Source organism: Cydia splendana, chromosome 26 (genome assembly GCF_910591565.1).
Source record: "Cydia splendana chromosome 26, ilCydSple1.2, whole genome shotgun sequence".
Taxonomy (NCBI): Eukaryota; Metazoa; Arthropoda; class Insecta; order Lepidoptera; family Tortricidae; genus Cydia; species Cydia splendana.
In genome coordinates, this window is record NC_085985.1 from 9,964,801 (window position 1) to 9,991,134 (window position 26,334).

Here is a 26,334-nt window from a genome sequence, read left to right on the forward strand (position 1 = left end):
AATTTTGGCTACAATTCTGGCCCACCACTTAAATTTCCTAAACTTTCTGGCCCCCCATGAGAAGTTTGCCCACCACTGCTCTATGGTTTACTAAACAAATTAGTGCTGCACTCTGGCGGCAGAACATTGCAGTAATACTCCCTATTTACAACTAATGTTATAAGCAGAAAATAGAGTTCCGATTAATCCGGTTATAATACTAGCTGAACATTGTTGAGCATTACACTTTCCGTTCGTCGCGACATCTATTATCGAGTAGCAGTACTGATAATTCCGCTACTTGACGCTAGATGTCGACTACGAAAATAATAAGCGTTTTGGTAATAAAATTGATGTATGGAGTCAGCACTCTATGCTTAATTATATCTCTATGGTGAAACCAGTGGGCCGAAGTCGACATTTCAAATGGGATTTTTAGTTTTGAGTTTAAAATGGAACTTATTATAGAAAAACTTAAGTAGTAGTTCCTCTTGCTTGCTGGGTAACTCGTTTTAAAGTCACTCATAGCCAAGGTTGGTTCTCCTAGGCGACTCTTCTCAACTCGTAAACTACTCTCTCTTATACTATAAAACCCAGATTTTACTTAAATTGTGTCGCTTAATTTCAAACTCGGGTAAATCCATTCGACCCTCTCAGCAAATATCTACCCTATTACCTTTTCTTAATACCAAAATCGCATAATCTGACAGATGGATTTACCCGAGTTTGAAGTTAAGCGACTCAATTATATAATTTATATAATATCACGTATTTGTAAGATTTCCACCTCACTACTTTAGGCATAGAGAAATATAGCAAGAATAGAGTGCTCACTCCATACATCAGTTTTGATACCAAGACGACTATTATTTTATTTATGCAGTCGACATCTAGCATCGAGTAGCGGAATTATCAGTACCGCTACTCGATACTGTATTGAACAATAATTTACAACATATATTAAAAGCAGAAGGAGTTGAAAATAGAGTTCCGGTTAATGAAAATTGTTGAGCATTAGACTTTTCGGTCGTCGGAACATCTATTGTCAAGTAGCAGTACTGATAGTTCCGCTATTCGATGCTAGATGTCGACTACGAAAATAATAGTCGTTTTGGTACTAAAACTGATGTATGGAGTGAGCACACGGTGTATTTTTTTCTACTACTAAAATGAATTTGTTTATAGGTAAATAGAATTCATTTTTAGTTTAGGCCTTAGGGTGGCCAGTGGCCAGTTATTGACGAATTACCCTACAACATACCATTTTAATATGAATATTTATTATTTGAAATAAATGATAAATATATAATGTCACAACTAGGTACATACAAGAGGGACTTTACTTAACTTTTTTACCTATAATATTTGTTTTATTGTAAAGGTCTGTCCAGATGGTTTAATATATTTATTAATAATTTTGGGGCTCAATTTGTAGAGCATTCTGATAGTTTTATGATAACCTTTAGGACGCCAATGACCGATATATCCGCACCGCAGGTCCAACGCCAAAGACGGATTGATCGGTTACAGACCACAGAGCAAAATAGACCTGCATATGCATAAAGTTCAATTTCAGTTTTAACACTTCGGTGACGTGGCGTCCGAGTGACAGCTTTTGTGTTTGACACGGCGTCGAAGAGGTTAACGAGGGAAAAATTAAATTACAAAATTTCGACAGCAAATATGCTGAAATTAATGTGCTTTCAGTACTTATTTAGTCATATGGACAACAAGTAAAGGCAAGTTATCAGTTACTTTTACCAAAGAGAACAGAGTCTATAGAGACGGATTGTCAAAGTAAATTATGTAGCCACTGTAAAATTTACTGCCATCTTTCGACAGAAGATTAACACTTTTAGAACGCCATTTGACTTTGATCCTTATTCTTTCACTGATATGTGTTAACTTATTAAATATTAATATTAACGCCATCTACTCGACTGTAGGCCAAAGGTATGGTGCAATGTTTCCGAGCGATGGCGCCATAACCTTCAGCCTACTCTCGAGTAGATGGCGTTATTATTAATATTTAACAAGTTAACACATATCAGCGAAAGAATAAGGATCAAAGTCAAATGGCGTTCTAACAGTTTTATACTCTGTCGAAAGATGGCAGTAAATGTACTGTAGCTACATAATTTACCATGACAGTAACTATCTATTTCAAATTCTCTTTGTGTTTACCTTCAAAATTATCCCCAAAAATGTTAATGCATATTTTAAATCCTTTCATGACAAAATAAACAAATATAAATAAATATCTGATGAAGCTCATCAAATGCTCTCATTTTTAATATTATTTTCAATTTGGACAGACCTTAAATACATAATTTGTTTGAAACCCAAATATTCTCAATATTCTCATTTGGTATAAGTTAATGTTAGCCGTTATGGAGTAATACAGGTCCTGTATATAACGTGTACTGTACGCGTAGGTAAGGCTAGACCGTTTTCGATGTGGTTCCGATGTTCTATTGGATTTGGACAAGGAAATATTTTAAGAAATACATAAAAAATATTGGCATAAAAAAGTAAAAAGAATTGCCAATATATCTATTTAGTCGGTCAACTTTTTGACTATGTAGGGTAATTCGCCAATAACTGGCCACTTTTAGGAACTGGCCACCCTAAACAAAAATGAATTCTATTCACCTGTAAATAGAATTCATTTTCAGTATAAGGTGGCCAGTTATTGAAACCTTATACTAAAATGAATTCTGTTTATAGGTGAATAGAATTCATTTTAGTATAGGGCGGCCAGTTACTAAAACCGGCCAGTTACTGGCGATTTATCCTATTTGGAAACAAGTAAAATTATTTTATCAAAATATGTTATTTCAAATAGAAACACTTATAAGAATAATAAACTGAAATAGATGTCATTAACGAAAAAAAAAGACCCAAGGCCTCCAGTGCCCGGGGCTGGAATCGAACCAGCGTCCTCTGTAATGGCGGCAGATGCCTAGACCACTCGGCCATCCGGACAACAGCGCCATCTGTCCCGCTGTCTCGAAATCACCTATGTTGATTCGGATAGGAAATACTAATAGCTCGTACTCTACATTATTGAAAATACTTTGACACAATTTGATGTATAGAGTTAGACCAAGAAAAGTCTGCAGAGATTTTGATAGCCCACGCAGTGCCAGTGTTATTTTAAACGTTAAGCTTCTATGAAATTATGACGTATAAATAACACTTGCACTGCGTGGGCTATCAAAATAGCTGCAGACTTTTCTTGGTCTAACTCTATTAACCACAGATATGCCCCTTTGCTTGATTTTTTCGAAGAGTTAAAAGAGGCATTTTAGAATTTGTATGGAATTTGTTTTAAGCTCCTAATTCTTACAATAATCAAAAAATCTAAGAAAAGTTCATCGAAGGGACATCTATGGTTACTATGGTTAGTATATCTCAAAATGGTGTAAAAATATTGGTTAATATATTTCAAAATTATGTAAAAATAATTTTCCATAATGTCAATATCAAGAGAGGAAAATGGTGCCTACGTTTGTATGAAGAAGCGGCCCCTTTCCTCTTAATGTATTTATAACAGCAGTCCAAATTCAATAGAACTAGTAACTGTCAAATTTACTGACAGATGTTAAATTTGACAGTATTCGATATAAGAATAATCCCAAAATCTTTCCAATATTATAAAATTCGTATTTAATGTGTAGATATAAATGAATCATAAATATATTTCCTTTTATGTTTAATATGGAATTGAGTAGCATGTGCCATTGTCATTAAATTTTTTTCATTTATTTTTTATTATTTTGATATCGTTTACAACTTTATTTCGAATAGTGTTTAAACATTGTTTAAAAGTTTCTTCCTAAGAGTGTTGCTGCGAATCACTAAGTTTTTTATATGCGTACTATTCTTATTTATAAAAAGAAATCGTTTATAAAAGGTGGGTACTTTTTACTCACACTGGCACCTTACAGCATTTAGTAACTGGAGATGTCATCGCTGTCATTTTCTTTACGAAACAGTCTGCCGATTTTTGCGGGGAGGGGACGTCGAATGTATTGCTATTTCTACATTATTTGTACGTAACGTACAAATAGCCATGTCAGTCCATACAAAAGTTTGCACGATTGTGCAAGTTTTTTGCCAGAGGGGTAATATCTTAATGGCCACTCCAGTTATTAAATGCTCTAAGACTGACACGGACCCGCCGGTCCATAATACACAGTTACACACATGGTCAAATTTAGAGAAATGCAAAAAAAAGTTTAATTACTAATTTTGAAATCGCTTTTGGTGCTGTAATCTAGCAATTAAACCATTTTTTGCATTCCTCTAAATTTGTCCATGAATATAAAGTCCCCTTGAATTTTTTTTTTACAATGCTTAGTACCGTTTACCTAACCTCTTTGTATTACATATCCATTTTAATGACGTTTCATTATTAAAATGATAACAAAGTTCAATAACCTTTCAAATCATTAAAATTGCGTTTAAGTTTGACCGCCATGTATTATATGTATTAGGCATATACTGTATATGTTGCAGGCATTTTGTAAGAATCCGCCGTTTGTAAAATGCCGAAGGCAAATTGTAAACTGTCCGGCATTATGTAAAATACCTTATTTACAACGCCGTTTGTATTTTGCCGCGGCATTTTGGTCGAATTAGTTCTTTTATTTACCACGCGTGGTAAATTAACCCACCGTACTGTTTCTTTACAAAAACATTTCCTTCACAACTAAACTAGACGGAGCCCCGTGAAATTTCTGGGTGGTTTGCCCTTCGGGTATTTGAAGCTACCTAACTAACCTAACCTACCTATTGATATAGTGTGACGTCCGTGAAAATATTACACTTTGGAGAAAAAAGCGTAGGTAGGTAGGTTAGGTTCGTTTGGCAGCTTCAAATACTCGAAGGGCAAACCGCCCAGAAATAGGAGTTCCGTCTAGTTAAGTTGCGAAGGAAAGGTTTTTCAAAACAAACAGTCTGGTGGGACCATGGTAAAAATAAATTACCCGTAGACCCACTGGCGAACACTGTTTAGAACGGTGGGACAACGGGTAAAAAGAATACCCGTGGACCCACTGTGGTTCAAAGCAGTGGGATCCCGGTTAAAACGCACATGAGGATGGTGGTGTGGAATAAAAAATAGTATAAATTTAAAAAACAGCAAACCATGGTCACCCTCAGACAACCAAGAGGGCTAAAAGTAGTGTTTATTTTGAAACTTGATACTTAGGGCATACTGAAAATTCCTGGACTGGCCACTTAGAAAAAATAAGTCTTCTCATATATCAGAATCCAGAAACTTTCAGTATGTCCCACGTATATTCACTATAATCTACATAACAAACTGCAATTTTTTGTACGGGTTCCGCATTAAAAATATATTTTTTTATTTTTTCCAATACAACGACGTTTCACCCTACTGTAGATCCTAAAATTGAAAAGCTAAGCTAAACCAAGTATACGTAGAAAATTATAAATGTATTATAATAAAAATAAAATTGATGTTTATACATTATTTATATGTAGTTCGCGATGCGTATGTTTTTTTGATATTGACAAATCATATCGTCTAACCCCCTTATTCATAAACGCGCTACAAATCAAAATAGGGAATATTAGGTAAAGCTCTGCATTGGTGGCACTACTAGCACATACAGTAAACAAACCTTATTGACATCATCAATGACACATCATGCGTCACTAGGTCAATCACATGGCCCACCGCGAAACACGACAATCGAAAGTTCGGTTTCTGCTTATTCGATCGATAGAGAGGCAGATAAAGAAATCCTGATTTTCGCGTTTCGCGGTAGGCCACCTGTAAACAAAACCGCCTTGGTGCATCAATGTCATAGTGAAAACTTGTCAAAAAACTGTTTTAGGCCTAGTATGTATAAGTTCTCTATGGTTTACTAAACAAATTAGTGCTGCACTCTGGCGGCAGAACATTGCAGTAATACTCCTTATTAGCTAATAATCGTTTGTCCTTATCTGTCATTTTGACTTATGTATTTGTAAGAAATGGATAAAACATTTAACTAAATCAGTCCTGTTAAGTTTTATGAATGAGGGGGTTAATTTGTACACTTGTGTGTTGCGATATTTATGACCACTTCTAATGCTGACTGTACTATATAGTCCTAACATATTGTAGTCATACTACGTTGTCATAAACACAGTCATAATTATAACATTATTAAGCCATATAATTTTTATTATACGTGATATTGATATTAATTACGAATTTTAGGACAAAATATTTACCTAATGAATAGAATGGTAGTTACTTTTCGTACTATTTATTTTGTTTTCCGACCTAAAAATGGTTATTAGCCATTTTTTCTACACGTAATAATCATAAAATCTAAATTATTAACAATATAATACGAACCAATGAAAGTCGAAACTCAAGTAAATTCCATTTGAAGTACAAACTCAATATAATTTTGTGTGTAAGATATTTTTGAGCAATTCTAGACTTATGTACCACCGCCCGTACTGTCAGCTAACAATTTAAACACTACCGGGGTGCGAAACTCCTCCCTTCGGGCAAACTCGGCTCCGTTCGGCTCAGCATTGCCCCGAGCAATTATTAGGGTTGACACTACTTCGAATATCGACAGTCGATAAATCGAATATCCGGTATCCGGCCAAACAACTATCCGTTGCATCTCTAATTTCTATAAAATAAGTAGGTCCATCTACTTAAAGGAAATGCATTTATTTAATATTTAATTTAGGTTCTGGCTGAGGATTCTGTTATCATTAGAGACGTTAGTGGTAGGTAAGGATTTGGACCGTGAAAATATTGAAAATATTTTGATGATGGATACCGAAGTTGACTAAAGGATCAAATAAAGCCACACAACCTCCTGATTGAGCTTGCATCTATAATCGTCTTGCAATTACATGACTGTATATGTTAACCTTTTGGACACCAATGACCGATATATCTGCACCGCAGGTCCAACGCCAAAGACGGATTAATCGGTCACAGATCACAGAGCAACATAGACCTACGTGCATATGCATAAAGTTCAATTTCAGTTTTGACACTTCGGTGACGTGGCGTCCGAGTGACAGCTTTTGTGTTGGACACGGCGTCGAAAAGGTTAAATAGTACTTTCTATGTGTTGGGTTAGCGTTGTTCATGACTATTCCAAATTTTAAATCGATAGCTTATGTAGTTCTCGAGGTATTTAGCGATGTGTCAGACGGACGGACAGAGTCGCACCTTTGCCTTTTGTACCTTTTTGGTACGAAACCTAAGTACAGTCGGCGATTAGACTTTATTGGACAAATACATATTTTCGGATAAACCAATGAATTAACAGCGACCTCTGCCAATATTACATGTAAATATGTTAACTATTAATGAAGTAATACTCAATTTATACTCTGTCACATTTTGGTTGTTGAAACATTATTTTTGGTTACATTTAAGATTACTTTGTAACCTATATTTAGCTTTAAAGCAGCTAACATAAGAAAATAACAAATAACCAACCTAAAAAGTAGGTAACCAGTGGCGTAGCTAGTGGGCCGTCACCCACGGCCTCGAGCCCCAAGGGGGGCCTCGCGCGCGGCCCCTTCAGGCACAGTGAAAAAAAGGGCCTCGCAGATGCGACTTCGCCCACGGCTAGATTAGTTCACGCTACGCCACTCTAGGTAGGTAACTGTCGAATTTTTTTATGTTTTGATGATGAATGTGTCATCGACAGAGATCGAGGCTTGAACTATTTTGCCAAACTAAGGGGAAAATCCGACTCGGCTAAACTTGCATTGACTTGTACCCGTACCACGAGTCACTGACAGTATCAACACTGACATATACGCTAGCTTCTACGTAACTTAGTTTCTATGCATCTCGCTCGTACTGACATATTAGTGCACGCGAGATGTACCTATAGAAAATAAATTAGTGTTGACAGTCAGTGACTAGTGGTAAGCGACGGAGTATGGAAATTTTCTGTGAAAATATGACGTATAGCCACACTTTGCTCGCGCAGGGTTAGCTTGGATCTCTTCTACGTTTATCCTCTAGCCGCCCAGAGACCTATAAAAAGATCTCCTGTTCCATTCTAATTTGAACTTTGTGTTGACAAAATAAAATTCCATTTTGCTTGGCAAGGTTTGACGTATGGGCGGCTACAGGTTAAAGTAAAGCCATGCCATATTGTTTAATGTAGAAATAGTTTTCACACATTTTCTTTGTCGTGCCGCAGAGTGTCAAAGAAACTGTATGGCGGTTATTAGATATTGTTTTTGTAAAAACAACAACTGGCATTTAATTTAGCAGCTTATTTATATTTCTTGTATATTATTGAATATTTGAATAGTTATTTTTATTGATCAGTACATATATAATGTTTATAATGTGTAATTTTTATTAAATAGCATTTTGTAATGTAATTTGTGGTGTTATTTTCTTTCCCTTTATTCCCTTATCCGCTCATAGCGAATTGTGTCGACGCTGTTATGGGCGCAGCCCAACAAGTATATGGGCATTTTCACTTAACTGTGCACCTTTATCGGCCGGTTAGCAATCGTTACAAAATTGAGGTCAATGTCAAATCCCATACATTTTGTCAGGAATGTAACGGTTAGACGTTACTGAAACACGACTTAACCCATTCATGGCCACGAACCGCCGAGCGTACACAATACGCCAGGCCACCATACAAACCGTTTTTAGCTAAAACGTATGACTCAGCTTATGGGTCTCGAGCCTGGCGCGAACGGTAAATAAATCGCCGCTTATGAAGCCGGCCAGTTGGACAGCATTATGCAACATTTTTACTAACCACCGATTTTCTGTGCCTATCAAAAAATAAACTAATTATTGCAGTTTGTAGGAGTGGATATTTTTACTTTCTACAAGCCTTTAATGTCTGAACAAGCTAAGTTGGCAGCAATTTTTATAGCCCAGCCTGTGCAAGTGTTAAGTTAAACGTCATAATTTCATATAAGTTTGACATTTAAATTACACTTAGGTACTCAGCCTGTGCTATCAAAATCGCTGCCAACTTAGCTTGGTCTGATTCTATTTAACTTGCCGTGTTTTTTGTTGTTGTTTTTTGGGGCAAATCTTGGAAGTTAAATTAGACCCGTTTCCCGATATCCCGATCCAGTTCATAGCACAGTCGGTCAGGTTAGGCGGGTTCAAATTCCGGTAATCCATAGCCATGGTCACAAAATACGAAATCACTAAACAGCACAGGAGGAGTATAAAGTCGCCAACGAATAAATCGTGACTAATAATATTTTCCATGTTACTCCAAAATACATCTCTAATAGGGAGGATGGGATGAATCACATCTTGAACTCTTGTGACAAATACCACATGAAAGATAATACCGCCGCCGCCGCTCGGGTGCATTCCTTGTTTATTGTCCAAGTGTGTCCAATAAACTTAAACCTGGTCGGTCATGTAACTTTGTTTTGGTAAACGCCATTATATTAGTAACAATAGACAACTTAAAATGTATTATAGTACTTACTTTCTAATCTGCCGTAGAAACCACGATGCTGGAAAAAACTTGTAAATATTTGTCACAAACTATTTGTAATACAATACATATTAGTTAGTGGTGACTGTTTCAACCGCCTTGTTCTATATTGAAACGAAAAAAATTAACATCATTGTTACTAGGTAATTGCCTAAGATACAATACAACAATCACCAAATATTATGACATAAAAGTACAGTGGGAGAAAATCCTCGTTGCCTTACCCCTCATACAAAACAAAATATTATTATACTACGGCTTGGTTCCTACAAATTGTTGCTTACCATCATCCAAACAGTAATCTGTTGTAAAATGGTACAATATCAAACAGCTTCAACATGAAATAAGCTTTAAAACCAGCCAATAAAGTTTATTTTAGCCTGCTACGGAAACATTAGTAGTTTTTACAAGTAGCGCCAGGCCACGGTGACCCATACCTTGAGCCCTGTCAATAACTTCTGAAATATATATATTTTTGTATTTTTTAAATATAGATCTTTCTGTTTGCTTGCATCGCATTATGTATCTAGAATTTCAGTATATGTACTATATTGCACTGATAGTAAATCAAACTTGAATATTCGAGACCCTGTTTTCATTAAAAAAAACGTGTTTATAATTTTGTATCCTAATATGCCTTATAGAAATGGTTGTTAGCTTATATGGTACTTACGTTATTACATCAAATTACGTTTCGTTTAAGTTTAAATCAGAATTTATTCAGGACTCACATGTGAGTCACTGGCCCTGCGGAACTGTTTGAGCATGACCCATACGCTGAGTCGCTGGCCCTGAATGGGTTAAGTCGCGCTTCAAAGTGCAAGTTAAAATAAAAATACCCATATAGTTGGTCAAACCAATTTGTCAGTCAGTGAGAACCAGGAAAACTATACTAATCCTTTTCTTTTGGGTGCTAGTACTAGTGTAAGACAAAAATTGAATCATACAATTTTCTCTGTCTATGTTTGAAATGAGACAGTCCTTTGACAAACTATATTAATCTTAGTATGAGTTTATTCAGAGTAAATAATTAAAATAAGCATGTATGAGCTGACCGCAAAGAATCTTAGTTATGCTACCCGACACTAGGTGGCAGTATCTGCTCTTAAGTCAGCTTGACACTTTCCATCATGACGCTCGAGCAGCAATCAATTGATAAGTTTAAGGTTTCTAAAAACGCCTCATGAATTTCGACCAATAGGAGTTCAATAAATTAGCTAGCTAAATTCTCATTGGTGAATTATTTGAGCTGTCAATGCCGTCATATCATACACAACAACAATGGAATGAAAACAAAAAATCTAGCTTCGCCACTTTCTCATAGATGTTATTTTGCCTTTATTTTGCTTATACAACCGAGGCAGAACTTTGTGATAACTTAAAACGCTTTCGTTTTAAGTTTTTGGGGTAATTTTAAGTGATTGGAGCTCGACATGAGTTCGTGGAACTGTTGTAGAACATGCCTCGGCACCGCTTCTTTAAGCCCAATATTTTTACAAACAGAACACAGTGAGCATTATACAAATGTCATATTAATTGCTACAGGAGTCAAGGTAAGTTAAACATACTCTAAAATTCATATAATTACATATCAGAACATTTCTATTTGAAGTTATATCCCCTACTTGCATTTTAGATTTTGGAATTTTTATACTGTTCCCACTCAGAATCACGAGCTCTTTCGATCCTAATACGAGAAAATAAGTGTCCCCAAAATTTCATAAAAATTGTTTTGTTCGTTTTGTTAAATACGGTCATAGAAGGTTGTATTGAAAACCGTAACCAAACGCACCGAAAATTGTGACGACACTTTTTTCCTTAGTAAAAATGGAAAAAGTTCGTGATTCTGAGTAGAAATAATATAAAAATTCCCATTTCTAACTTTGGTACAACTTTAAATAGAAATACCAAAGAAATACCCATCAGGTAGGCTTGTGCCTACTTGGTCACTACAGAGAGTGCTCCACTCTCGGTCAATCCAACTAGTTTGGTCTTTTAGTTCCTTTAGTTCATTTTGGTCGTTGAGAGCTGGGAATGAATATGTGTCGAATGTCGATGTTACAGTAGTTTTATTTAGTCCTTTGACAACTGAATTACGATTCAAGTTGTACGGTTTAGCATTAAAAAGCTTGACACAATAACAAAAATTAAATGATGTATATAGAAATAAATATTTGATTTACAACTATTTGTCACTCTTTTATCTCGTTCACACTCGTGCCAGCATCATTGTGAACCATTTCATTCAGTCTATTTTCTGTTTCTCTCATGTCAAGCGCTCACCAATCCCACTGAACTAAAGGACCTAAAGACTGATTAAGAGCATGCAAAAAGATTTAGTTCCTTTAGTTAACAGCCCTTCGTTCATGACCAACACAAGCCTAATATCAGGTATTTTTTGATATGTGGGCCATACTGAAAGTTTCTGGATTCTGATATATGAGATCTCTTATTTTTTCTAAGTGGCCAGCCCAGGAATTTTCAGTATGCCCTAAGTAACCATAAGTACCAGAAAACAATTCAAGTTAAACATAAAAAATTATTTGTATTTCTAACTTTATAATGTATTTTGCTATGTTTTACAGACATATATATTTTTGTTATGATGTAGTATGTATTATTGATCTATTAACATATTCGGACTCAGAATCAGATCAATTATTTGCTTTATATTAATAAATTCAACAAAGATTATTTTATTTATTTGTATAATTAATTCTGAAATATTATAACTCTGTTTTAGGTTGAGGTTAATGACTGTTTACCTCAAGAAGTTTGCCAGCCCTGCGTATCATTCATAAATGAAACAATGAAGTTCCGTAAAAAATGTGAACTCGCCCAAATAACACTCCGAAATAGACTTAACGATAACACTCACAACATAAAACAAGAATTTAACAAACCAGATACAATATCTATAGATATTTCAGAATATGTAGATGATGATTTTAAAGACTATGATGACAATATTACCTTAAATACACTACAATTATCAGAAGAAACTTTAGATAATAAGTGTACAGAAAATATAGACGATATAAAAAATATAGAAACCGAAAACAAAGTACAAGAGACCACAGATAATAAAGTTATTTTAGAAAAAGTTAAAAAAGAAGTAAAAAAGAGGAGGGTTAAAAAGAAAGAGATGAACGGACAGAAGGTAAAAGAAGAAATAGAATGTGAATATTGCCATAAGATCTTGACGTCAAAACTGTCGATTAGGAATCATTATAAAATACATACTGGTTTTGATGTGGTTTGTGAGGTATGTATGATTTTCGGGATTACCCTATTTCTGAATTTACCTGAATACACCCTAAGGGCTAAAACGGACGGACTGCAAGCCAACTGCAATAGGTATGGGAACTGCACGCCAACTGCAGTTTCCATACAAGATGCAGTCGGGTTGCAATCTGTCTGTATCGGCCCTAAGAGCTTTCTCTATAGGTTTTTCATGTACTATGTTGTAGCGTTAAATAAACGTATTTCTTCTTCTTCAAGTCTTATTTTAAACGTCAAACTTCTATGAAATTATGACGTGACATATTGCCGCATAACGTGAGACCGTGACACATGCACTGCGTATGCTTATCAAAATCGTAAAGTACAGACTTTTCTTGGTCTTGTTTATTGAAAAATCTGTTTTCCAGCATTGCGGCAAGAAATTTATAACCCGTCGATTGCTGCTGATGCACTGTCGAGCGAAGCACGGCTACGAGAAGACTGACAAGTGCTCGTACTGCGACTACCGAGCGTCCAATGCGGAGCAAGTCAAGGTATGAAGTGTGAGCTCCATAACCCGTCGCCTGCTGGTGGTGCACTGTCGAGCGAAGCACGGCTACCAGAAGACTGACAAGTGCTCGTACTGCGACTACCGTGCGTCCAACGCGGAGCAAGTCAAGGTAAGTGTGAGTCGCCTGCTGCTGATGCTCTGTCGAGCGAGGCATGGCTCCGAGACTGACAAGTGCTCGTACTGCGACTACCGAGCGTCCAACGCGGAGCAAGTCAAGGTAAGTGTGAGTCGCCTGCTGCTGATGCTCTGTCGAGCGAGGCATGGCTCCGAGACTGACAAGTGCTCGTACTGCGACTACCGAGCGTCCAACGCGGAGCAAGTCAAGGTAAGTGTGAGTCGCCTGCTGCTGATGCTCTGTCGAGCGAGGCATGGCTCCGAGACTGACAAGTGCTCGTACTGCGACTACCGAGCGTCCAACGCGGAGCAAGTCAAGGTAAGTGTGAGTCGCCTGCTGCTGATGCTCTGTCGAGCGAGGCATGGCTACGAGAAGACTGACAAGTGCTCGTACTGCGACTACCGCGCGTCCAACGCGGAGCAATTCAAGGTAAGTGTGAGTCGCCTGCTGCTGATGCTCTGTCGAGCGAGACATGGCTACGAGAAGACTGACAAGTGCTCGTACTGCGACTACCGCGCGTCCAACGCGGAGCAATTCAAGGTATGAAGTGTGAGCTCCATAACCCGTCGCCTGCTGCTGGTGCACTGTCGAGCGAAGCACGGCTACCAGAAGACTGACAAGTGCTCGTACTGCGACTACCGTGCGTCCAACGCGGAGCAAGTCAAGGTAAGTGTGAGTCGCCTGCTGCTGATGCTCTGTCGAGCGAGGCATGGCTCCGAGACTGACAAGTGCTCGTACTGCGACTACCGAGCGTCCAACGCGGAGCAAGTCAAGGTAAGTGTGAGTCGCCTGCTGCTGATGCTCTGTCGAGCGAGGCATGGCTCCGAGACTGACAAGTGCTCGTACTGCGACTACCGAGCGTCCAACGCGGAGCAAGTCAAGGTAAGTGTGAGTCGCCTGCTGCTGATGCTCTGTCGAGCGAGGCATGGCTCCGAGACTGACAAGTGCTCGTACTGCGACTACCGAGCGTCCAACGCGGAGCAAGTCAAGGTAAGTGTGAGTCGCCTGCTGCTGATGCTCTGTCGAGCGAGGCATGGCTACGAGAAGACTGACAAGTGCTCGTACTGCGACTACCGCGCGTCCAACGCGGAGCAATTCAAGGTAAGTGTGAGTCGCCTGCTGCTGATGCTCTGTCGAGCGAGACATGGCTACGAGAAGACTGACAAGTGCTCGTACTGCGACTACCGCGCGTCCAACGCGGAGCAATTCAAGGTATGAAGTGTGAGCTCCATAACCCGTCGCCTGCTGCTGGTGCACTGTCGAGCGAAGCACGGCTACCAGAAGACTGACAAGTGCTCGTACTGCGACTACCGTGCGTCCAACGCGGAGCAAGTCAAGGTAAGTGTGAGTCGCCTGCTGCTGATGCTCTGTCGAGCGAGGCATGGCTCCGAGACTGACAAGTGCTCGTACTGCGACTACCGAGCGTCCAACGCGGAGCAAGTCAAGGTAAGTGTGAGTCGCCTGCTGCTGATGCTCTGTCGAGCGAGGCATGGCTCCGAGACTGACAAGTGCTCGTACTGCGACTACCGAGCGTCCAACGCGGAGCAAGTCAAGGTAAGTGTGAGTCGCCTGCTGCTGATGCTCTGTCGAGCGAGGCATGGCTCCGAGACTGACAAGTGCTCGTACTGCGACTACCGAGCGTCCAACGCGGAGCAAGTCAAGGTAAGTGTGAGTCGCCTGCTGCTGATGCTCTGTCGAGCGAGGCATGGCTCCGAGACTGACAAGTGCTCGTACTGCGACTACCGCGCGTCCAACGCGGAGCAAGTCAAGGTAAGTGTGAGTCGCCTGCTGCTGATGCTCTGTCGAGCGAGGCATGGCTCCGAGACTGACAAGTGCTCGTACTGCGACTACCGAGCGTCCAACGCGGAGCAAGTCAAGGTAAGTGTGAGTCGCCTGCTGCTGATGCTCTGTCGAGCGAGGCATGGCTCCGAGACTGACAAGTGCTCGTACTGCGACTACCGAGCGTCCAACGCGGAGCAAGTCAAGGTATGAAGTGTGAGCTCCATAACCCGTCGCCTGCTGGTGATGCACTGTCGAGCGAAGCATGGCTCCGAGACTGACAAGTGCTAGTACTGCGACTACCGAGCGTCCAACGCGGAGCAAGTCAAGGTAAGTGTGAGTCGCCTGCTGGTGATGCTCTGTCGAGCGAAGCATGGCTCCGAGACTGACAAGTGCTAGTACTGCGACTACCGAGCGTCCAACGCGGAGCAAGTCAAGGTAAGTGTGAGTCGCCTGCTGGTGATGCTCTGTCGAGCGAAGCATGGCTCCGAGACTGACAAGTGCTAGTACTGCGACTACCGAGCGTCCAACGCGGAGCAAGTCAAGGTATGAAGTGTGAGCTCCATAACCCGTCGCCTGCTGCTGATGCTCTGTCGAGCGAGGCATGGCTCCGAGACTGACAATTGCTAGTACTGCGACTACCGAGCGTCCAACGCGGAGCAAGTCAATGTATGAAGTGTGAGCTCCATAACCCGTCGCCTGCTGCTGATGCACTGTCGAGCGAGGCATGGCTCCGAGACTGACAAGTGCTAGTACTGCGACTACCGAGCGTCCAACGCGGAGCAAGTCAAGGTATGAAGTGTGAGCTCCATAACCCGTCGCCTGCTGGTGATGCACTGTCGAGCGAGGCATGGCTCCGAGACTGACAAGTGCTAGTACTGCGACTACCGAGCGTCCAACGCGGAGCAAGTCAAGGTATGAAGTGTGAGCTCCATAACCCGTCGCCTGCTGCTGGTGCACTGTCGAGCGAGGCATGGCTCCGAGACTGACAAGTGCTAGTACTGCGACTACCGAGCGTCCAACGCGGAGCAAGTCAAGGTAAGTGTGAGTCGCCTGCTGCTGATGCTCTGTCGAGCGAGGCATGGCTCCGAGACTGACAAGTGCTCGTACTGCGACTACCGAGCGTCCAACGCGGAGCAAGTCAAGGTAAGTGTGAGTCGCCTGCTGCTGATGCTCTGTCGAGCGAGGCATGGCTCCGAGACTGACAAGTGCTCGTACTGCGACTACCGAGCGTCCAACGCGGAGCAAGTCAAGGTAAGTGTGAGTCGCCTGCTGCTGATGCTCTGTCGAGCGAGGCATGGCTCCGAGACTGACAAGTGCTCGTACTGCGACTACCGAGCGTCCAACGCGGAGCAAGTCAAGGTAAGTGTGAGTCGCCTGCTGCTGATGCTCTGTCGAGCGAGGCATGGCTCCGAGACTGACAAGTGCTCGTACTGCGACTACCGAGCGTCCAACGCGGAGCAAGTCAAGGTAAGTGTGAGTCGCCTGCTGCTGATGCTCTGTCGAGCGAGGCATGGCTCCGAGACTGACAAGTGCTCGTACTGCGACTACCGAGCGTCCAACGCGGAGCAAGTCAAGGTAAGTGTGAGTCGCCTGCTGCTGATGCTCTGTCGAGCGAGGCATGGCTCCGAGACTGACAAGTGCTCGTACTGCGACTACCGAGCGTCCAACGCGGAGCAAGTCAAGGTAAGTGTGAGTCGCCTGCTGCTGATGCTCTGTCGAGCGAGGCATGGCTCCGAGACTGACAAGTGCTAGTACTGCGACTACCGAGCGTCCAACGCGGAGCAAGTCAAGGTAAGTGTGAGTCGCCTGCTGCTGATGCTCTGTCGAGCGAGGCATGGCTCCGAGACTGACAAGTGCTCGTACTGCGACTACCGAGCGTCCAACGCGGAGCAAGTCAAGGTATGAAGTGTGAGCTCCATAACCCGTCGCCTGCTGGTGATGCACTGTCGAGCGAGGCATGGCTCCGAGACTGACAAGTGCTCGTACTGCGACTACCGAGCGTCCAACGCGGAGCAAGTCAAGGTATGAAGTGTGAGCTCCATAACCCGTCGCCTGCTGGTGATGCACTGTCGAGCGAGGCATGGCTCCGAGACTGACAAGTGCTCGTACTGCGACTACCGAGCGTCCAACGCGGAGCAAGTCAAGGTATGAAGTGTGAGCTCCATAACCCGTCGCCTGCTGCTGGTGCACTGTCGAGCGAGGCATGGCTCCGAGACTGACAAGTGCTAGTACTGCGACTACCGAGCGTCCAACGCGGAGCAAGTCAAGGTATGAAGTGTGAGCTCCATAACCCGTCGCCTGCTGGTGATGCACTGTCGAGCAAAGCATGGCTCTGAGAAGACTGACAATTAAGTGCTCATACTGCAACTACCGAGCGTCCGTGATGTTAAAAGCAGTGTGTGTCACTTGGTAGCAAAATTATTTTAGCCTTTGGCGGTACACTTGAATCCTTCACTACGCTCAAGATTCTTTTTTTAGAATCCCTCGCTACGTTTGGTATTCAATTATGGAATCCTTCTCTGTTCCTCTATTTCAAAGCATGTACCGTTTGCAGACGTTTCTGCAATAATACAACAATATTTTTTTAACTTCCAAGTCCGTCGTTATGGTTCCAGATTCACGAGAGGCTACACACTGGCGAGAAACCTTACGTGTGCGAACAGTGCGGCGCGGGCTTCCACAGGAAAAGCTCCTATCTACAACACATCGCCATTCATCTGCCTGAGAAAACTGTTCAGGTAACATTTCACGAAGGCGAGAAAACCATACTCATGCGAGCAGTGTAGCTTGTGTAATGTGGTAAATATCCACTTTTAGTGTTTAGCAGTAACACTTTGGTTTACTGCGACATAAACGCGTATTGCTTGTGTCAGCGCAACCTAACGTGTATATATAGGCAGGCATTTAGAGAATATACGTTCTTATACTATCACACATAAGGTGTTTCAATACATACTCCCTGCTACTGCTCGAAACAACATAACAAGATCTCTCCTGTTATTTGATGGCGACCCAGACCAGCGAACCAACGAACTAATACTCAAGAAAGAAGAAAGAATCTACCAAGACTAACAAAAGAAGTGAAGAACAAACGCATTCAAGACCAACCCAGAAAACCAATCACACTTTCAACGCAAGAATTCACGCAGTCAGAACCAACCAGCATTAAGAACCAAGAAAAAAGAAGAACCACCCAACATCAAAAAACGGAAACCAAGTTAAGAAGAGAAATCAAGAAGAGCGAAGATCGAAGAGCGTTGTCCAGGGTTTCCCGGCTCGCAAACCAAGAGGTGTCCAGGGTAATCCCGGCCCACCATAATCATCGGAAGCAGAGCCAGCCAGCCATATGAAGCGTCAAGTGCCACGTGGAGGTGCCAGCTCGCCAGGCCGCGCCAACAGCTGCCAAGAATGCCGGTCGCGAACTCGCACCGGACCGGACGAAGACGAAGCCGAGGACGGCCAGCCACGCAGCAATAGGATGTAAATCCTACGTGTAATTTAGTATTTTATTTAATTTTCTCTAAAAGCCAGCATTTTTTTTTTCCAATTCAGTAGCAGTCATATTTAAATCATTCATAATTATTAAAGGTTGTCGCTAAACTCAATTTCGTTTCGAGCATAAATAATTTTCATAAGAAGTCATAATATAATATAAAAATTAAAAGTGTCGAATAGTGTCCTCAATTATGTATGTTGCAATTTGCAGCGCGTGCCACACGTTGTGCGCACGTCGACAGAAAACTTAACTAGGCCGCGAGACTGCCGCGAGTTAGAATATTTTAATAAGCGATGAATGAAATTTGATACATCGCATAACGATTAAGTAATAAACAACTCAATTCAATAAAATTATTTAATTGTTTTTGAGTAATGATTAATACTTTAGCTACGTGTCGGACTGATCACCTGATATACAGCGAAAGTTTGATTTATTACATTATTTTTTTTTGAATTTTGGAAGTTAAATAATAGTGTTTATTTTATAAAAAACCTTACAGTACGGTACAAGTTTGAGAAGTTTTAAGGAGTTTAATAGGCACATTCGTACAATGTGACCTTATAGCTAGAGCACTAGTCCTTCGTACTTGATCATAGTGTGATATACAGTATCCTCCGTGAAAGTTGTAGGAGACTTTTAAGTCTTAATGTATTTGTGTCTCTAGGTACAGGCAGAGCCGTACAGCCTGGCCTGATATGCCGCTATTGTTGTGTTTTAGGGTGACCATGCCCTCGGGTAGCCAATCCCGCGTGTAGTTATGAAGTTCGGGTAAGCCCATGATGTATTGATTATAGGGTGACCATGCCCTGGGTAACCATTCCCATTAATTATGTTAGGAGCTTAGGACTCCGTCTCAATACGGCATTAGTTATTTTTATTACGAGATTTATAGGGTACTGTAACTATAAACAGCGAGAGTGAATATTTTAAAGTTGAATAAGTACCAAATGTTTTTAAATGTTTTAAAGTTGAATAGTAAATGTTTTAAAGATGAAGAGTAGGTAAACGTTTTTAAAGAACGAGATTTATATTTAATGAGAAAAGGAAGTAAATTAATATTTTAACGTTTGAGAGATGATAACATTTTAAGTGAAGATAATATTTTCTTATTAAAAGATAACGATATTTTTTTACAAGGACTACGACATTAATACGACACATAAAGTCAAGCTAAATAAAGATTGTTTGCATTATACCTATATAATTTATTAACATTTTTTTTTATTGATTTCAGAAAAAATTGTAAACAAGTAACATGCGTTTAAATTTTTTCTTCTGCCACCCCGGCGGTGAGAGGAACTTTCGGGGGAGGTGTAATGTGGTAAATATCCACTTTTAGTGTTTAGCAGTAACACTTTGGTTTACTGCGACATAAACGCGTATTGCTTGTGTCAGCGCAACCTAACGTGTATATATAGGCAGGCATTTAGAGAATATACGTTCTTATACTATCACACATAAGGTGTTTGACTTCTACTCCCATCACCCGCTCGAAACCATATACATAACTACTACTATCCTGTTATTTGACTTGCATCGCAGCTCGTATCTACAGTACCATCACGCCCTACGCATGAGATAATTGTAGAGGAGGCTTAGCCAACATGACAATATTACATGCACGCCATAACCATGTACCTGAGAAGACTGTTGAGGTAACATCATAATAACATCATACTTACATCCATAATAAACTTAAACTAGTTTTGGCTGTGAGGGCATTTAAATTATTTTTTCTTCTTGACTGGTAGAAGATACCATTTGAAATTAAATCCGCCATTTTAACATTGTTATTTGTACAATAAAATTTCAATAAATACATTTTCGTTAGAGAAGCTAAGACAATTTTTTTCAACTGTTGGCAGCTGACGGTCACGAGGGTTCATTATACGTCCTTAGTCACACTACGACTTATTTTCCGAGAAGTTGTGACTAAAGAAATTTGTTCCTAGCTCAATGCGGGGAACTTGGTGTTGTATGGAGGTTGACCGTCTAGAATAACTGACCTCTGGTAATACACCGTGTTTTTTAAACTCCTTTAAACTTCGGAGAATGGCTAAGTATATTGCAGGAAACTAAAACACATAGGTAGTTAATTTTCAATATTTTTTTTTTTCATAACTGGTAAATAAATGCAGCATATAGCGTTCTTGCAACACGGCCATTCTAGGTACTTAACCAATAAATTGAAAATATGACATAGCAGCATTCCATGGGCTGTCCCGTACAAACGCATTTTATTTCCTGTGTTGCGACTTTTTTCGGCAATTAAAGTAGGCGATTATTTTTCTGTGCATATTTTTGACCATTTGTCATAAAAAAGGAAACTCTTATACCTGCAAATCTTCAGAAAATTCGCGTTTGTATGGGACAAACGGTAGACAATTTCACAGAATGCTCCCATATGTCATTTCGAACATCGATTTTATTTATGACGTCCCACGGCTAAAGGTACCTTATGGCGGTTGGCGCTTACGATATTATCAACGCCGCTTCAATAATATTGCGGTGCTATGCGACGTATGCGCCAGCCGCCATAAGGTACCTTTTGCCGTGGAACGTCACATTTATGTATTTACTTTTTTGAAATTATTTATTCAGTGTACAGTATGCCCGGCGCGCTTCAAATCCGTCACTCTGATGAGGATTCACGCTGCGCGCCATCGAGCCCCGCGGTACACTTTCCAGTGTACCCTCTGCGAGAACAGCTTCGCCAGACGGAGGTAAAATGTGGCCACCATTTTGCCGTTTAGTTAATAAAGCAAAAATCAAGCTTAATATAATTATGTGACAAAGACCAAAAGTTGAGGAATCAGTCAGGACAACAATATTAGAATACTGATTGACCGTAGCGAAGGTCTACGTTTCGCCTCAAGCATTTTGCTTTTGTATGTCCGGATGTTCTCCTCTACAGGGGGTTGATTTTTTTCAATTTCGAGCGCTCGATTTCGTCGCTCGAAAATCGGCGGAAAACGGCGAACACTAATTTTTGAAATACGAGCGATAGAAATTGGGAATCTTGCTGGGAGCCGATTTTTGAAATTCGACCGCTCGATTTCGTTCGAGTTTCGAGTATTTCGTTCAATAATATCTGCAGTACCCGGCATTTAAATTCTACTAATAGAATTGAAAACGATTGGTCAATACCACTCGATTCCCAATTTCTATCGCTCGTATTTCAAAAATCAGCATTACGCTGTTTTCCACCGATTTTCGAGTGACGAAATCGAGCACTCGAAATTCAAAAATCGGCCCCCTGAGGCTCAGCATTGCTCCGAGCAATTATGAGGGTTGACACAACTTGACGTCCCTTTGCGTGCACGACCACAGATAATAAAGATAATTGCTCGAATTTTGACAACCCTAAATAGTCGAAAGGGACTATCCCTTTCGACTATTTAGGGTTGTCAAAATCCATAAGTTAGAAAGGGATATCATGTTTCGACCCTGAATCGCTGTCAAACTTCGGTTTTGTAGGAAGTGTCCTTTCTGTACGGTAGTACTATTACTTATTCTGTGGTTAGGGCTATCTTATCTTATCTTATTGTTTTCGGGGGCCCTTGCGGATACACTTCGACCCATAGGGATCTTTTGTGCAGTTACCCCCTAGAAGAGATCCGTCAACTACTCAAGAGCTTTTCCCACCATATCCATGTGTCGGATGATGGAGCTCATGGGTAGCGTTTTAAAGTCCTTTGGTTCCAGGTATCCTGCTCCAAAGTCCTTCATTCTTTGTCTGGCGAGGGCGTGACATTCACACATTAAGTGTCTTACTGTCTCTTCCTCTTCGCCACACATACGACAATCGGTGTTGTCAGAGTGTCCCATCTTGGCCAGAAATCCTTTGACCCCGTAATGGCCAGTAAACACCCCCGTTATGATTTGGAGTTGTCTTTTGCTAAGTTTCCAAAGTTTTTTGCTCCAGCCGGAGTCTATTCCTTGCATAAAGAGCTTTGCATGCTTTAGACCCGTCAGACTATCCCATTCTTCCTGGTGGTTAGGGCTAACATTAGGGCAAGTGATTTTAGGACATAAATTATTAGGGATTGCGAGGGAATCACAGTCAAAATAATAAATACCTATTCGATTTTATTAGTTAATATTAATTTATTTTCAGTTTCAGGTAGATGCAATAAAAAGAAAAATAAAGTTATAAAATAAAACTAAAAACGAATACTAAATAAAATTAAAATACGTCTAAGAAATTAGGCCCCTTTGGCATGGTGCCGAGGACGCTGGCAGCATTTCCCCGCTGTATTGCGATGCTAATACGTTGTGCGAGAAAGCTGCCAGCTCTTATATATCAAATATTATCCAGTTATTATTTATATTTTATTTCAGGAACGTAGCGCGTCACGTGCAGCGAATCCACGGGCTGCCTCCGGAGCCCGACGCTATTATCCGGCGTAAGATAGCGTGACAGTCTTCAGAGCAATAATATGTATACTAGACTATCCTCCTAAAGCCCAAGGTCCTACCTATAGTATTCAGTTCAATTAAATTTATATCATAATCGATTGGAACAGAGTTGCTTTTGCTTTTTTTCGTTCAGTGTTTGACCAACGCAAAATCAACTCTATTTCCTACATTGTAGGTTCAAATTTCTGTGTCAAATTTTGTATTTTTTATTTGTATGGCCTTAGGATATATGAAGCGCGTCTTGCAATACCTTCGAGCAACGCGGCTTCCGACATGTCGGAAGGGAGGAGCCTAAGCGATATCTTACCGTACTTGATTGTCCTAATGTAATGTTGCGCATAAAACTCAATCAATCAATCAATATCATTTATTTGCAAGAATACATAATTATAGTTACATGATGTTCTTATAGAATATTGTACAGTATCCTATCGTACTTAAACGATGCGCAAATCGTTTCGCATAATTGTTATTGTGCTAAAACTAATAACATTTCTGAAAGATTATAAAACAACCCTAACCTAACCTATTCTACACAACCTATGCAAAGTATTTTCCAAAATACTCTTTGTTTCAGCTGGAGAACAATTATACGAAAAGAATTGTATGCGTAACAGTACATTAGGACAATCAATTATTATGCAACGAGATCGGCACCCCTCACCGTATAAATCGTTCTGCCATTTTTTGCGGGGGGAAACGTGACAGTCGCACTTCTCACTCACTACATACAAAATCCAATCTGTAATGACGACACAAATACATAGAACATGACACACGACAAAGACAAATCTTGCACACCTCGATCTCTTTTTGTGTACGGATGAGTCACTACACGCATCGCTATAGGTACAGTTGTACCTATGCTTCGGCAGAGGGGAAATATGTAGTACGAATGCCGTCTCCCTTCCCGATGATAGACAGATAAGATATACTGGGTCAAGCAAATCTTGTCAGTAGCAAACGGCGGCAAATTTGAAAAATCGCGGGTTAGCAACACTGTGTTCGAATAATTCGAAAATCGCGTGTCGTCTGTGTTTTATCTGTGGAATGTGGATCGTGAATGACAGCCATCATCTCGTTTGTTTACATTCTGAATCGTTTCTATTTCAAGAGATATTCTGCTATGTGACCATTAAATACCAATAGGTATTTTAAATAAGATTGTGCATGACCTTCAGCAAAGGTTAGGTGTCTAGAATGCCTACAGTGCCAACTGAGAAATCTAATAAAATATTAAAATCCAGTAGGACATCTACCTGCAGTAGCAATGATTTTATTCATACATTCTTGTTTTACGGCAAAGTCCGCTTCTAATTTTATTTTAGGATCTTCAAATTTGTTAATCATTTTTAACAATTATCAATTTCAAACATTATAATACACAGAATACAATATATTAATAACAATTACAAACATTTTCAATAAAATAAACCGCGAGTGACAATTTGAATTGACGTACGTAAGGCGCGCTTAGCAAATAAAAAGTTTTGGTTCGATGTACATTGCTGCTTATCTTAGCGCAATACTACTCTTTGAGTGTTGCCCTACTTTAGTTTGCTTTACATTGCTACTGACAAGATTTGCTTGATCCACAACATTTATTTCTGATTGAAAATTTACATGTTATTCTTCCTTAAAAATAGCAGAAATTCACAAAATGTTGCTTGAATTGCAATACGGTCTAACAGAAAAGAATGTTATAAGCTAACATTTATATTATTTAACGTGATATTAAATTTGAGAATAATTTTTATGTGAAACAATCGTGCGAATAATTTAACTTATTTCCATTTTATAGATGCATATTTATTTTAGAATGTTATTTTAATTTTTATATTCTTATAGCTCATACATTTGACGATTTAAATTTGATTTGATTTAATCTGTTAATGTACTTAAATAAAAAAAATATCTTTGTATATTTTGTTTCAATACACATACCTACTATTATATTATTTACGTTACATTATATAATATACAAGGTACTAAAAATAGCCAAAATCATCGTACTTAGTATAAAAGGTGAAACATAATCCTCTTTTGAGTCTTTTGTACGATGCCCACCGTACCGAGTCCGCGTCCAAGCGCATTTTACTAGTTGCCAAAGGAATTTAGAATGTCTGTACAGCAGTCTGTCTGTCTGTCTGCTGCATACAGATTACAATGGTCCCTTACACCATAAAATTTAAATTAATATCTTAGGAGTAATCGTTAATTAAAGTTCCATTTAGAGCCATGTAACTTGTACGAAATGTTAAAGACCTTCCGTTAGTGCCAATTTTTACCACCGCATACTTACTTTTTAGTATTTGTTGTTATAGCGGCAACAGAAATACATCATCTGTGTTTCAACTGTCTAGCTATCACGGTTCGTGAGATACAGCCTGGTGGCAGACAGACAGATGGACAGTGGATTCTTAGTAATAGGTTCCCGTTTTTACCCTTTGGCCAACCAAACGAAACCAAAGGGTAAAAACGGGACCCTATTGCTAAGTAAGTACCCAAGTACTCGAAACGGTCGTCCACTTTTAATGGTCGTTATTTATTAACATAATTTCTATATATGCATTATATAAGAAAGTCCACCCCCTGTTGCGTTCTTTGAATTTTTTGATTTTCTTATTAATATCAATAATAACGTTTTCATACAACTCGTTAAATTTAATATTTGGACTAACTGTAAAGTTTTCTGAAGAGAATGGTATAATATCCTCTTTATTGTGTTTAATTAAAAGAAATTTAGCGTAATATGTGAAGATTGCTTGCAAATGAACGTGTCCACGCAGGTTTGTTATTGTGATGTTTTCTGATTTTGAAGATAACGTAAGCATATACAATTCAGGCACGGAAAATTGCACCCCGTCAGTTCCGCGTACTCTGTACGTTAATATGCGGCCACAGAAATCAAACGAAATAAAATATGCAGCTAATGAGTTTGAATGCAGGATGCTACTTAAATGTCCCTCCCAATTATCTTTCTCGTCATTACTTAAACATAGAGCGCAGAAAGGCATCGTTGAATTTATCTTAATATGACAAAGTTAAATGAATCTTCAAACCAAAATGGGTAATTCTACGTTTCACCTTTTGGACACCAATGACCGATATATCGGCACCGCAGGTCCGACGCCAAAGACGGATTAATCGGTCACAGTCTCACAGACCACAGAGCAACATAGACCTACGTGCATATGCATAAAGTTCAATTTCAGTTTTGACACTTCGGTGACGCGGCGTCCGAGGCTTTTGT

General features: G+C 40.0%; 1 protein-coding gene across 2 annotated transcripts; it reads left to right on the forward strand.

Moving 5' to 3' along the window:
• Window positions 1-10,760: 10,760 nt before the first annotated feature.
• On the forward strand, window positions 10,761-26,334 carry LOC134803124 (zinc finger protein 62 homolog). 2 transcript variants are annotated; one of them, XM_063775832.1, is made up of 6 exons: window positions 10,761-11,026; window positions 12,217-12,738; window positions 13,124-13,249; window positions 17,779-17,901; window positions 21,264-21,385; window positions 23,004-26,333. In XM_063775832.1, exons 1-6 carry the CDS (start codon window positions 10,907-10,909, stop codon window positions 23,080-23,082), a joined length of 1,092 nt encoding a protein of 363 aa, XP_063631902.1. In that variant the 5' UTR covers window positions 10,761-10,906; the 3' UTR covers window positions 23,083-26,333. The 2 variants fall into 2 exon arrangements, with proteins under 2 accessions (XP_063631902.1, XP_063631903.1); XM_063775833.1 differs by lacking the exon at window positions 13,124-13,249 and having other exon boundaries at window positions 10,762-11,026; window positions 23,004-26,334.